The sequence below is a fragment of the Haplochromis burtoni genome, unplaced genomic scaffold (assembly GCF_018398535.1).
Source record: "Haplochromis burtoni strain Fernald_Lab_line unplaced genomic scaffold, NCSU_Asbu1 Contig_37, whole genome shotgun sequence".
In the NCBI taxonomy this organism is placed as follows: domain Eukaryota; kingdom Metazoa; phylum Chordata; class Actinopteri; order Cichliformes; family Cichlidae; genus Haplochromis; species Haplochromis burtoni.
The window spans coordinates 702,449-715,961 of record NW_024582398.1 but is presented as its reverse complement, the minus strand read 5'-3'; the positions used below and the strand labels follow the sequence as shown (position 1 = coordinate 715,961).

The 13,513-nt window shown below is 39.3% G+C and overlaps 1 protein-coding gene across 4 annotated transcripts in view; it reads right to left on the bottom strand.

Moving 5' to 3' along the window:
- Positions 1 to 262: 262 nt before the first annotated feature.
- adkb (adenosine kinase b) overlaps positions 263 to 13,513 on the bottom strand; it is a 126,173-nt gene continuing 112,922 nt past the window's right edge. For all 4 annotated transcript variants that reach the window (XM_005919625.3, XM_005919623.3, XM_042219722.1 and 1 more), the window contains 2 exons: positions 1,695 to 1,781; positions 263 to 1,386 (listed from right to left, as the gene is read on the bottom strand). In XM_005919625.3, coding sequence (XP_005919687.1) covers positions 1,262 to 1,386; positions 1,695 to 1,781 — 212 coding nt within the window. In that variant the 3' untranslated portion in view covers positions 263 to 1,261. The remainder of the gene's footprint in view (positions 1,387 to 1,694; positions 1,782 to 13,513) is intronic.

Below are 13,513 nucleotides of genomic sequence, written 5' to 3'. Positions count from 1 at the left end.
CCAATAAGCATGATGAGGGGTAGGGTGGAGCGGCAGCTGAGCAGAGCCAGGACACCAGGCCCGTAATGGAGGGTGCTGAGCCATCCAAAAGTGATTAGCATGAGAGTGTGTGCCTCTGGCTGATTAAATAATGAGGAAATTCACAAACTCTGTGGGTTATAACATTGTTTTCATATCCTCTTTCTTTTTTGTGTCTCCTAAAATAAACATCACCTCTGGGTTAAACAGCTCTTAGATGTCAAAATTCTCCAGGAGTCTCATGGTGGGATCAGTTGATTTATTTCAATAGTACCAAAAAAAACATGTTTCACTTTTATCTCATTATCTATTAAGATTGTCAGTACCCAATCCCTGATTGCTGCAGCACAGCAGCTAAATATTAAAGGAATACTCTGAAGTGGAAATGTGGTATTGTTTCTATTTTACAGCCCCCCCCCCAAACAGATTACGCTGACAACTTTGTACCTTACAGCTTTGCGCTTATAGTTTTCACTGCTAATTACACCACTTCAGTGTCACTATCGTCTCTTCAGAGTGCACAAGCTCCAGTTAAATAAGTGTAATTAGCGATTTACAGGCAAAGCAGTTATTGTTTGAAAAGTAATAAATATTACGATAATTAGTAAAACTGAGAAGTGGCTTCTGTGGCAGGAATGGCTTGAGAAGTTTCTGTAAATATATCTTTATTTTTTTGGCTGTGATTCAGGGTCTATGAAGAAGTCACCCGAACCTGGAGAGACCTTTCAAACCACTCTTTCGGGATAATGCACTTCTCTGCTACTGATCAGCTTATTATTAGCTTTTATCAAGTTTCCTATAAATCACTAAAATACAAAACCCCCAGCTACGAGGAGGAGCTATTGGGACATAGTGTTTGCTCTGTAGTGGGGAAAAAATATGGATCAATGTTAGTGAAGTTTGGCAAATTATGTTGATTTGTTTCTTGAGATGTGCTTACACATTTGACACTTTCCCACAGCCTTCTCAGGCTTGCAGGTATTCAGTTTTTCACATCCAATAGACAGATTTTAGCGGAATAAGCCTTTAAACATACACATATTTTTTCCAGTATTTGACTTATATTAAAACATCAGAGCTGCTATTTTTCCTTTTTTTTAACAGTTTGATAAAATAGTCAAGCTGAGGTAATTAGTCCCATGCAGTCTGTCACTGTGAATAGAAAATAAGTACGTAAAATCCCGAAACATACAAATACAAGTATTTCTGTGGAAAAGACACGTGCGCAGCATTTTCGGGTGCATCAGTGATAATCTGGCTTCTCCGGGAAGGTGCATCCGACCCGCCTGATGATGACATTGGCCGCGTAGTGCCCGGCCCGGATGCACTCCTCCAACGCGTGCTCTTGGACCAACGCCGAGAGGAATCCTGGGTAGACAGAAGAGCAGAGGTCAACCTGTAGCCATCAATCACTTCCGAGAATAGTTTGGGGGAGCAGTTAGGGTTAAAATGAGCAAAGTACTAATTGCTTCTAGAAAAAGGGACTGCTTCTTCCTCAACAGGACATAAATGTTGGCTGTTTTATATGGCGCTATGATCAGAGTGGGGGAAAAAACAGCAGGGTAAAAGTCACACTCATATAATCTGGAGATTTTACTACATTGCATAGTTGGCCAGTACCAAAGGTTAATTGGATTGTACACAGATATGAAGATATGCACTTAATAATGCCATACCTCCAACAAAGGCATCTCCGGCTCCGTTAGTGTCCACAATATCATTCTGGTCTATGTCCAAAACAGGGAACATAGTCACCCTATCACCTACAGAGGGGACACAAGAAGACTCGGTAATTAAAGTTCAACTTCAGCGTTATTCTCTCTCTTTGTGTCTCAAGTTGTAGCCTATTATTTCTCGCACTTCGTGGGGTCATTGCACACTGTAGGGCTTTCTTAAAATAAAAAATAATTGGCTATTTTATTTTAGCACTTCTGCACAGGGGTTTTTGCTCTAATTATTAAGTACACAGCTAAAGATTATGTGCAGTTAATCATTTTTGCTTTCGCAGGACTAGTAAATCTTCACTCTGAATCATCGTTGTCAACAAAGGTGAATATCGCAAGGTGAATATTTGCTAACACTTTTTAAAATCCATGAACTACCCAAGGAGTAAATCTGAAAACAGGAACGGCAAACAGGAGACGTGAATAATAAATGTGGCTTCTGGTCGAGCCTGGATGAACACGTTGCCGTTCGTTTTGGATGATTAGAGTAACTTCGGTTGATCTGTGACCAAATATCTAAAAAGCCAAACAACAAGCCAAGACGGAAACAGCGCTCAGTGCTGTCGGGTTCAGGTTACATTATTTACAACCACTGGTAGATTTTGTCTGCAGTGAGTGACTCATTCAGCCTCAGATAAACACTTTCAAAAACACAGACAGCAGGTGAGCGTAATACAACATACCGAAGAAATAAATAACGGAGACGTCACAGTCTATGTGAGCGTTGGAACAAAACTGTTTTTTAAACCTTGTTGTTCTCCACTGTGGGACCAGGAAGAAACTAAAGCTCTTTGCAATGGATGCCAGTCCTCATCAAACCAGCCAATCGCTGTAACTGTTTAGTGGACGGGGAAGCTGGGCTCAGCTGTGACTCACCAATTGCCCTTTTAGACCATTTAACAATTTAAGTGAGTTTCCAACCCATGACACCAAAGACAAAGATTAAAAAAAGACTCAGTAAAGGCAAGATAAGATCAAATCAGTGATAGAGTTTCATCAAACAGGACGCTGGTGCCAATTTTTATGCACACGGCTTCACAGGTTTCCTCAAAGTTCGGTTTTGAATCAATAATTGTTCCAAGATATTTATAAGACTGAACACATTACCCCGTCTGACCCTTAATGGACTTGACCTCATGTGCATGAGTGCGTTTTCTGACATCAACGATCACGTCTTTTGTCTTGGATGAGTTTAATTGAAGACGAGACTCATCACACCATTTAACAAAATCATCAAGGACCGGGCCGGGACCCGTCTCATTATTCTGGAGAAACTAACAATAACAGAGTCATTTACACGCGTTGTAATGGTTCAGTTTTCATACCTGCTGTGATACATATTTGTGTACAGGAAAATAATAACTGTCCTCAGTCTGCGTGCTCTGTTCTTTGCTGTCTGCTGTCACCTGTTGCTACAAGTCTCTCTTCCTGTACCTGCAAGTGCGCCTTATTGAGGCTTTATTGTGCCAGAGTGATTTCAATATTTTATGTAATGTGATTTTAATGTCTCTGCTGCTGCTCAGCATGTTTTAATTAGTGACAAATAACACAGCACAGTGTTGTCTTTAGGGTTGTGCAGTGTGATAACATATATCTGGTGATGAAATCAAAACCTCTGTTGTTTACTTTTTGACCTTGCAGCAGTATTTTCCATCATTTTAATGCAATTTTGCAATCTTACAACACGCGGATGCAGGTGAGAACATGAATACCAGCATGAAAGGAGTTGCTAACGCTGTAGCGCGGATGTCATTTGCTCTTGCATGACCCAGTAAGCTGTCCTGTGTAAATTATGCCGCACACCGTCCTCCACAAGGGGCTCAAACAGCACAAATCTCTCCCGTTGCTTATGCAAGAACCATGTGATGCAGTATGGCGAGAGTTTACGGACTGTCAGGTGCTCAAAATAAATCCCAGAGTTAAACTGTTTAAACTTGAAAATACAATGTTTGGGTTTTGTATTTTACAAGCAATATTTTATGTAATCATTTGCTTATATACAGTAAAGTAACAACCTTAGAATGTGGACATCATATAAACTTTAATAAACAGAATTTACTGTGTGATATATATCATTATCGGCATATGAGATTCTGGTCATATCCCAGAGGGAATACTTAATCCGCATGAAACGTTTACCTCCTGGATATTATGGCTAAAATAATTCTGAATTACAATTTACTTATTGTGTTTTGTCTCCATTCTGGCAAATGACAACTGTAAAAAAAGTTTCTAACTCTAACTATGCAAAAGCACAAACACCAGGTGTTACATTAATTACCATGTTATCACAGGGGTAATCCATTTTATTGCTTGCAGGTCTCATATATTGTGCTTCTTTGCCTTGTGCTTTAAATTGAAAAGGAACTATAATAGTATCTTGTAAAATGCTCTTCATTATGTCATTTTACAACTGCTTTACATGCTCAGAAATAATTAATAATCACAAAAACACTTTCATACCACAGCTTAGCTTTGCATTGGGTGCTAATAGCCAAGTAATAAAAAGTTAGCAAAATTCAGTGCAGGTACACGGTTGCATGCAGCAAATCATATTCATAAGCTACAATCAGTAAACATTTGGCTTTAAGTATTATATATATAAGAAAACTATGAGAACTGTTCTATTAGGTTCATTAGCAAATTAAATAATTAAGTATTATCTTAGCGTGGATGACAAGGTAAATATGATGTTAGATTAATGGACAAATTTGCAACATCCCTCATCCAAGAGCAGCAGATCCTCCAGCGCTCTAATAAATTAAAAACAATCATAGAGCAGTTGTGGCTGTGACTCATTTTAGTTCAGAACAGAATCCATTAAATGAGGCTCTCTTTATTATCTTCAGTGAATTATATTGCTTCAATTATCAGTAGCATATGCACTTCAAAGAGACTTCCAGTTTAAAGGAGAGGAAGAAGGAAAAAAAAAGAAACAAAATTCTACCAGATGACAAAGTCTCGAGGTGTAGAGTGACATTAAATCAGCAACTTATGTCAGAACAATCTAAACCACACACACAATCTTCAAACAATCCAAGGGCTCTGGTGCCGACGTGAACCTTCAAAAAGGTGCAGGAGACAAAAGACTGACATGTGGATAAAAGGAACAAGAGGAGTCTGACAGACCTCTTATTGAGAAAAAGAGGTTGGGAGTTTAAAGAGAACATGAGGAAAAAAAACTACAAAAAAAACTTGTTTAATGAGGCTCCCTGCTAATCCAACAAGAGCTTATGGAATATCTGCACTGCAGATGAGACTTTGCACATTATAATATTTTTGAATACCTTTCTTTTCTCATCCTAAAGGGCAAAAGATACACAACCTGGAGCTGAGCACATGCTCAACACCCGATGTAAAGAAATTACTGCACTACGCTAGCTGAAAGACACACGTGGTCAGGTTGTGCTTGAAAAAGACATCTTTCAAGAGCAGCTTGGGAGCGTGTCACAGGTCAGGAGCTGAAGACGTATCAGATTAAGAGTTATTGTGTTTTCCTAACAACACAATCTCTTTGTAAAAGGAACCAGCCGATTGTCACTTTGATAACAAATTAAAATAATACAACAATCCTTTCAGGATAAGCTAATTACTAGCGTAACGACTTTGCTTAATTAAAGCCACAGATGAAGCTCGAGCATCCTCCTCCCTGTTCAAATGATTAACTGCACATAAATGTGCTAATAATAAATTACAGTTTGTCATCTACTCTACGCTTAAGAATCTGAAGTCGTTAGATGTGGTCGCCTTTAAGGGATGCACTTTGCGGATATAAATTCGGGTGCGTTAAAATGTGAAGCCGCTGCACTTGTTCTGCATGAAACTGGTGTTCATTAGACGACAAAAAATGCCTCTTAACAGGGAATATGTGGGTGTAAATATGTCTACGGGAGTTAAATATTGAAGCAGCAGAAGGAGGAGTCAGGTCTCATTAGGAAAACAGATCAAAAACGAGGTAACGTCTCAGAAGAAGTGACGCTCATCTCTGTGATAACACCACCCAAAGGTGACAGAATTCATTAAAAAGGGCTCGGATCTATTAGACCTACTGCTGTTAGATGGGTCTTTTTTTTATTCCGTGTCTTACTGGCTCCTTGTTTGTCTCAATATCAATTTTATCCATCATATAACGGGGCGATCGTGGCTCAAGAGTTAGGAGTTTGCCTTGTAATCGGAAGGTTGCCGGTTCGAGCCCCGGCTCCGACAGTCTTGGTCGTTGTGTCCTTGGGCAAGACACTTCACCCGTTGCCTACTGGTGGTGGTCAGAGGGCCCGGTGGCTCCAGTGTCCGGCAGCATCGCCTCTGTCAGTGCGCCCCAGGGTGGCTGTGGCTACAATGTAGCTTGCCATCACCAGTGTGTGAATGTGTGTGTGAATGGGTGGATGACTGGATATGTAAAGCGCTTTGGGGTCCTTAGGGACTATTAAAAGCGCTATATAAATACAGGCCATTTAGTTAAATACATATCTGCATAAAAATAAGTAAATATCTGTAGGCAGGGTTTCCATTTGTCTTTAGTATTTGGTTGCACGCAGGTGAGCAGATGATTCACTGAAATGCAGTTGTAAAGATTTGGTTTTTCATTAGATCGCTGATTGGCAGGTGGAACAGGAAATTTGGACCGCTTTGGACTAGATATCCGCTGGCTACAGGAAGCCCTGAAAAATTCCCCCCAGTCACGCCACAAAATCATAATCAATATCAATCAAGAGTCATCAGCCCTGGATGTAAATAACACCCTCATCTGACCAAAATCCAATTTTCCAAACATCTGCGGTTTGTAAGATGAAACAGTCAAATGCAGCCTCAGAAGGCTGTCAACTAACATCCTTGCAAAGTCGGGATTATGCGTTCTGAGTCTGCAAGTCTGCTCAGGTCCCAATGACATAAACTTCGTCATCAGGCTGCAAGAGTGAAGGTCAGCGCAGATGTCCACATGCCTGTCTGTTATTTGTGACCGTGCAGCCTCGTCTGCCGCAGATTTACATTACAATCCATCAACTATGCATCTGCTCCAGGCAGTGGACTTCAAAGAAGTCGAACAGGAATAACTGCTCGGCTATTCATGCCCATGTTTGTAATATAATTGAGGGCAAATGCTGGAAGGTGGGTGTTCCTGATACTTGGCTGATCACGCTTTACTGGAGCGAGCTAGCCAAGCTAGCTGCCTCTCAGTAACTTTGTTCATATACAGCAGGCTGATTAATCACTGCAATGATCACATTCTCCTACATTTTTAACTGCCATGTCTAGATTTGTGCTTAAAGCAATTTCATCCACTAACATTAGAGGAGTTGAATAAATGTTATTTGTTTGGCTGATGCCTGCTCTGGTAAAGCAATAGAATCATCATTCAGTGACATCACCCTCCGTCCTGGGTCTTGACTCTGGGTTTTAAGCATTCTGTTTAATTCTTAGGTCTCTTATTACTTTGATTTATCTTTATTTTGCTATTTAGTCTTAAGTTTTTAGCTTAGTTCCAGCTTGTATTTCATTAGTTTCATCCTCAGTGTCTCCCTTCATCTCTTTGTCCTGTGTTAAGTTCACTTGTGTTCAGTCCCTCTACTCATTTCACATTTTACTTTTGTTTACTTTAATTCCTTTCAACTAACTGTTTCGTTTCTGAAACACATCCATGTAAATCTTGTAAAAAAAAAAAAAGATATAAAAAACATTTGTTTTACTATCCATATATTGTTTTTCTGTCATCTTTTTCATCTCACGCTCTCTCTCTGTGGTTCTTCCCTGATGCTGATTGGCTGCAGAGGCTCACCTGGAGGTGGAGGAGGAGGAGCATGGCTTCTCTCTTACATCAGCACCAGTCTGTCTCCTCAGTTACTTTTAGCAGTTTTGTTTATTATCAGGCATAAGCTGAAAGTTTGCAGTTATAAACAGTCTAGTTTTAATTAGTTAAGTTCTATTATCAGTAATATTAGGTTAGAAGCGAATATGTTTAGTTTAAGGCCCTCTTCCTATTTGTTTCAAGAAATATCAAGTCTTATTTATGTTAGTAAGTAATTATTATGAAAAGCTCTACAACCAACAGCAAAGTGGTAGCATGTAATATTCCACTTATTTAGGAACTGGAACATATTTGGGGGTTTGTCCGGGCTTAATTTCTACCCAAACCTCAAAAACAATAATCTCTGATCCGTCTAGGGATTGCTCAACAAAATAGTGTAACTTTCTGTTCTATCTTTTAGTCTTTTTAAATCTGATGCATTTGTAATGATAAAAAGTAATGATCATAAAACATTGTGACTGATCAGCTCAGTGTTGGCAGCACAGTGCTTTCAATGCCATTTCCAGATCCAAGAAAGCACATAAGACATCCTACATTTAAAGCCTTTATTCATGGGCAAAGTTTTTATACTCCTGCTAGGCCAGAGTTCATATAACCTCAGCGATGCAAATTATCGAATCTGACTGACATATTACCTCGAGTTACACTCCAAGAATTCTCCAGCCGTCTGCAGCAAAGATCTCACTGGCAAAAATCAGCCATGAAAATCACAATAAATAATAAAAAAAGAAAAGATCCTGCCAAAATACTCTGTTGTTTCTGGCTTGTCGAACATCTGAACTCATTTCACAGTAATGAGGTCGGCAACATTATTTCCAATCAGCATAACTCAGCTGTACTTATTTTTAAACACTACCATATTCCCGTTCCTAGAATTGAGTCTGACAAAAATGAGTGAAGCAGCAGATTGGCGGTGAATATGTGGGAGTTGTAGTATGGCTGTGCTTTGACAGGTAACCTGCACCAGAGAGGAGAAAAAAATGAGGAAAAAAAACCTCAAAGGAATTCAAATACTTCCTTCCAGTAAGCTATAATTGTGTGCTTTTGTTAATTCACTCTTCATAATTCCCTCATTACAACTCTTGAATGGTGGTGATTAAACTTAAGAAATTCTTTCAACAGGCGTCTCTTTGAAATGAGTATCAATTAAGTCCTTTATTATCGGCTATTCTTTCTAACAATGACAATTCACTGCACAACAGTGACTGAAAAAGGCTTTCCTTTAAAATAAGTGACTATACGTGCAAATAAGACGACCTCCGTATAAGATGAAAATGAGCATATGGAGCTTTTTCTTTTCTTTCTTTTTGACTCTGAGATTATTACATGCTATACTTGGTGATGTTCCAAACCTCAATAATGTTGCTTTGACAAGTTGATCAAATAGCTGGCAGGTCATTAAAATTAACTTTGATTCTGTGGCACTTTATCATCTACACAAGTAAAACAATTAATACATCATTTTAAATCCTGAGGTACCCGGCGACTGGGAATTACACATGAATATTCAGCTAAAATTCATGAGCTAAAGTGCTCGACAGAGTGAAACATCTTTATGCGAGAAACTTCCCGGAGAATACTATTTCCTCTTCTGGAATGATTCCTGTTGCGTTTCAGCCAAAAAAATTCGGAGCCTAGAGAGGAAAACAACATTACCGCTTTCTTGGCAAATGTGACAGGTTAGAAGCAAGTTGACATTCAATCTGTTTCCCAGTCATAACCAGCATCTTTGTTCACAACTGAGTTAAGGAAGAAGAAGAAGAGAAAAAAAAAGAAAAGAAGGACATATGCCTGTAATTACTGTAACCGCAGGCAAAAGATCATCGCCAACCAATATCCTTTCAGGGAGTCATGAAAGAAAACACTTCAATGTGAGACGCCAAGGAAAAAGAGAGGAGGTCTTTCTCATAGCGCAGGCGGTTAATTGATTTTGCCTATTATGAAGTAAGCAACATAAATATCCTCCTCTTTAAACCGACTACTGAGACGTGCTCAAGCAGGGCTTCAAATAATGCTACGACGTTTAATTTGGGGCACTTCTTTAACAAACTACTGCAAAAAACGATGTTATTTGGAGGTGTGTGTGAGTGTGTGCATGTGTTGTAGTCAATATTGTTTCTCCATCTGATGCAATTACCATGTATAGAGGAGTTTTTTTGAAATTTGCCTGCCTTGCCCCCCCGAGAGCCCTAAAACTCGCAGAGGAGCCGAGTCAGGCTTTATCAAGTCCTTATCAGCGATTAGAGCAGCAACCCCTGCTGAATGATCATTTATTAGATCTCCTCACCGTTTAAGGTTCAGGGCACAATGATCTTAATTACTGCTATAATGGGTGTATAAGCAAAAGCCCAGTGTAGTTCCGCAGTGTCAGTGGCAGCTAAATAAAGGGCCATTTTCCCCTGCTCCCAGCTCTTAAAAGGCACGTTTGAAGCGGTGGTGTGATGAAAGGCTCCAAATGAAGGGCAGGGGGGGGGGGAGAAAAAAAAGAACAATAACAAATTGACATCTCTTTTTTGGAGAATTATACCACGGGGGAAGGCATTCTCCCATCCTTAATCACTATAAAATGGTTTAACATGACATGCAGAGGCTGGCAAATGATCAAATCCTGACAGGAGGACAAATTGCAAACAAAATGAGAGATCAAGTTTATTAGAGCGCCGCCTCTGGGAAATGAAAATCTTTAATTCTCTTTTTACATTGACATTTATTTGGCTGGCGTGAACAGTGATGTTCACACACAGACACACCACTACGGATGCACCTACTACTGTAACTGCTCCACTGCAATGATAGCACAGTCAATGACATTTATCATGTTTGCCTTTGTAGCTGACACCTGAAACACATTGTCTTTCATCCAGCCGGCATTCATCATGTATTTTATATAAAGTTCACGGGGGCGCACGGCTGTGTGTTCATGCAGGAGCAATGAGGGAACCAGGCAGGAATTATCCATCACTTCCAGCACAATGGATGGATTCGTGTTGGTTTTTAAATGTCGGGACTCTCTTTAAAGAGTTCCTTTTAAATTCTCATGAAAGGAAAATTCACTTCGAGGAATTTGACTTTGATAATGAAAATTCAAATGAGCCTTTTCGATTAAAATATATGCTTTTAATTAAGCCCGTGCAGTAACGCTGTATTATCGCTTATTAAGTGGAATCATTTTGGGGTAATACTGACACATCACACTGTTAATTTATGAAGTTGTGTGATTAAATTAACAAGAAGAAAATGTTTGAATCTTTGTTGTGGAAGGTTTAAATGAATGCGAAACAGCTTATATCAAAGCTGCCGCTGTCCACCCATCAGTCCAGCCATCCTCTTAACCGCTTTTCCAATTCAGGGTCACAGGGAAGATGGAGACCATCATAGTGCAAGAAACTGGGTACACTTTAAACCATTCAAATATATTCTAAAGAGCTTGGAAAGAAAAGCGCCTGGACTTCTTTATGTTGCTTGAAGACGTTTCACCTCTCATCCGAGAAGCTTCTTAAGTTCTAGGGTCAAATGGTGGAAAGTTCCAGATTTAAGTCCTAGGGGAGTGTCATGAACCCCATTTTGATCCTCTACCCAATCACACGAGCCAAGGTGTGAAAATGGGTGTAGGTCACAATCAGCCAAGGTTTCGGGTGAGCTCATTGTGAAACCTAGCCCCACCCTATCATGTGATTTCCTGAGATTTCCTGAACAGGGGGTTCATGACCCCCTTTTGGGGTCACTCCCATAGGGCTTAAATCTGGGACTCTCCACCATTTGACCCTAGAACTTAAGAAGCTTCTCGGATGAGAGGTGAAACGTCTTCAAGCAACTTAAAGAAGTCCAGACGCTTTTCTTTCCAAGCTCTTGCCTGAGAACCTTCCCAGATACATTCAAATATATTGTACAACAAAGAGCCACAGGATCAGATGCAAATAAATTTGATTTGCATATTAAAATCACACCTCATCTTGTACTTTTTGTTTCTTGTATTATGCTGGTGTGTTGTAGATTTTCTTTATTTCAGTTTGGATTCATGTATCAAACAACCTTTTTAAGATTAGGCAAAAAACTTTCTTTTTCAATAAAAAAGGACCCTGAATCCTTCCTTAGTTACGCTGCAATCGGGCTACGCTGCTGGCTTCCCACGATGCACTTAGTGTTTCTTCTTCCTCACCATGTGTTTATGCACCACTCTGCATTTAACCATTGCTCATTACTACCCTCTGGCATCCTGTGTCCCTCCCCTCACCCCCGATGGTTGTGGCAGATGTCTGCCCCTCCCTGAGCCTGGTTCTGCTGGAGGTTTCTTCCTCTTAAAAGGGGAGTTTCTTTTTCCCACTGTCGCCAAATGTAACCTGACTGTTGTGGTTTTCAGTGTTATATTGTATGGCCTTTACCTTATAATATAAAGTGTTTCGAGGCAACTGTTGTGATTCGGTGCTATATAAATAAAATTGAATAATTATGATGTGCGTCTTCTTCTCAGTTTGTTAGCAGCAATTATGTTTTCTTATTATTACTATTATTTTTATTGGCCATTGAACTAAGTTAATTCAAGGAATGGCATGATGTGCTGACCGTAATACAATCCCATTATCATTTAGCCAGAAACATCCCAAAAAGTTGATTACTTTTCATCAATTGTTTAAAATTCCATACACACCAGCTGCATCAGCACATCTTTTATACACCTAAAACTTTCCTATAATTTCAAAACTTCTATATTAACAAGCATATTTTATTTAAGCTGTCAAACTGTGTCTGTTCTTTGAATTGTTGCGGTAACAGACTCATAAATGACTAAACTTGTAATAAGAAGTCCACTAGGTTTACAAGAAACGGTGGATCGATTCCAATCCACACAGTCTTATCGCCACAGGCTAAAGATGGATAAAGGTCGGCAGCATCAGTGAGGGGGCAAATTTCTCCAGCTGACTGGACAGGTCGCACCCCCAGGCGTATGGCTGCGCTGAGCGGGGGGCTTTCCCCTCATGGCCGAGAGGTTTGCTGGACAAGGATTTAGGGTGAAATATCGCGTTTGTTTATTATTTTTATCATTGTTTATGCATCAGAAGTTGTTCAATAAACCATATTTTTCAGCCACAGTGAAGTTAAGAAGAAAAACCACTTGTTCTTGATTGACGGATCACTACATCTCTGCATCTATACCCGACTTTTTGCAAACTGCGTCACAATTATTGTAAAATCCCATACATATCAGCAGCATACTTGATAATAACAACACCTTTTGTTTTGTTTTTGTGCATACATTTGGCATAGTGCCATTACAGGCACACTGGGACATATAAAAATATTGTGTATTATATTTCGGTTAATATTCACTTAACTACTCAATAATTTTTTTAAAAAACCCATAAAAAACATTTTTAAGCCAGAAAAATGGTTAAAAAATGACATTTTATAACCTAAAAGTTTGTTCATTCATTTACAATTATTCTTACATTTACTTAATGCAAAGTCAGTCTTCTTTGAGCTCTTATTTTGGTCTCCGTCTGAAGGAGCACCATCAGGTAACTGTTAATGGACAGGTAGCTTAGCGAGAATTTATTCCAGTGCTATCACTGAAAACTAAAAAAAAACCCACAAAAAATGCTGAGAATGAACCAAATTTAAACTACAGCTTTCCACAACGATACAGTATAGTTGTGAAAAACTGCACAGTCAAGTAAATATTCTGTGAGCTCATCACTTTAAGTGTACACGTTTACGTTAAACATAGCTGATTTATGCACTGTTAACACAAAAATATTCATTACAGCTGCTTTATTCTTTATCAAACCATCATAGTCTTTTGAGAATCTGGACAAAAAGGCAGCATGGTTTATAGATGGAAATAAAGCCACCAGTAAATTAAACCGAACGTCAGCTTATAAATACAGTGGGGCAAAAAAGTATTTAGTCAGCCACCGATTGTGCAAGTTCCCCCACTTAAAATGATGACAGAGGTCAGTAATTTGCACCA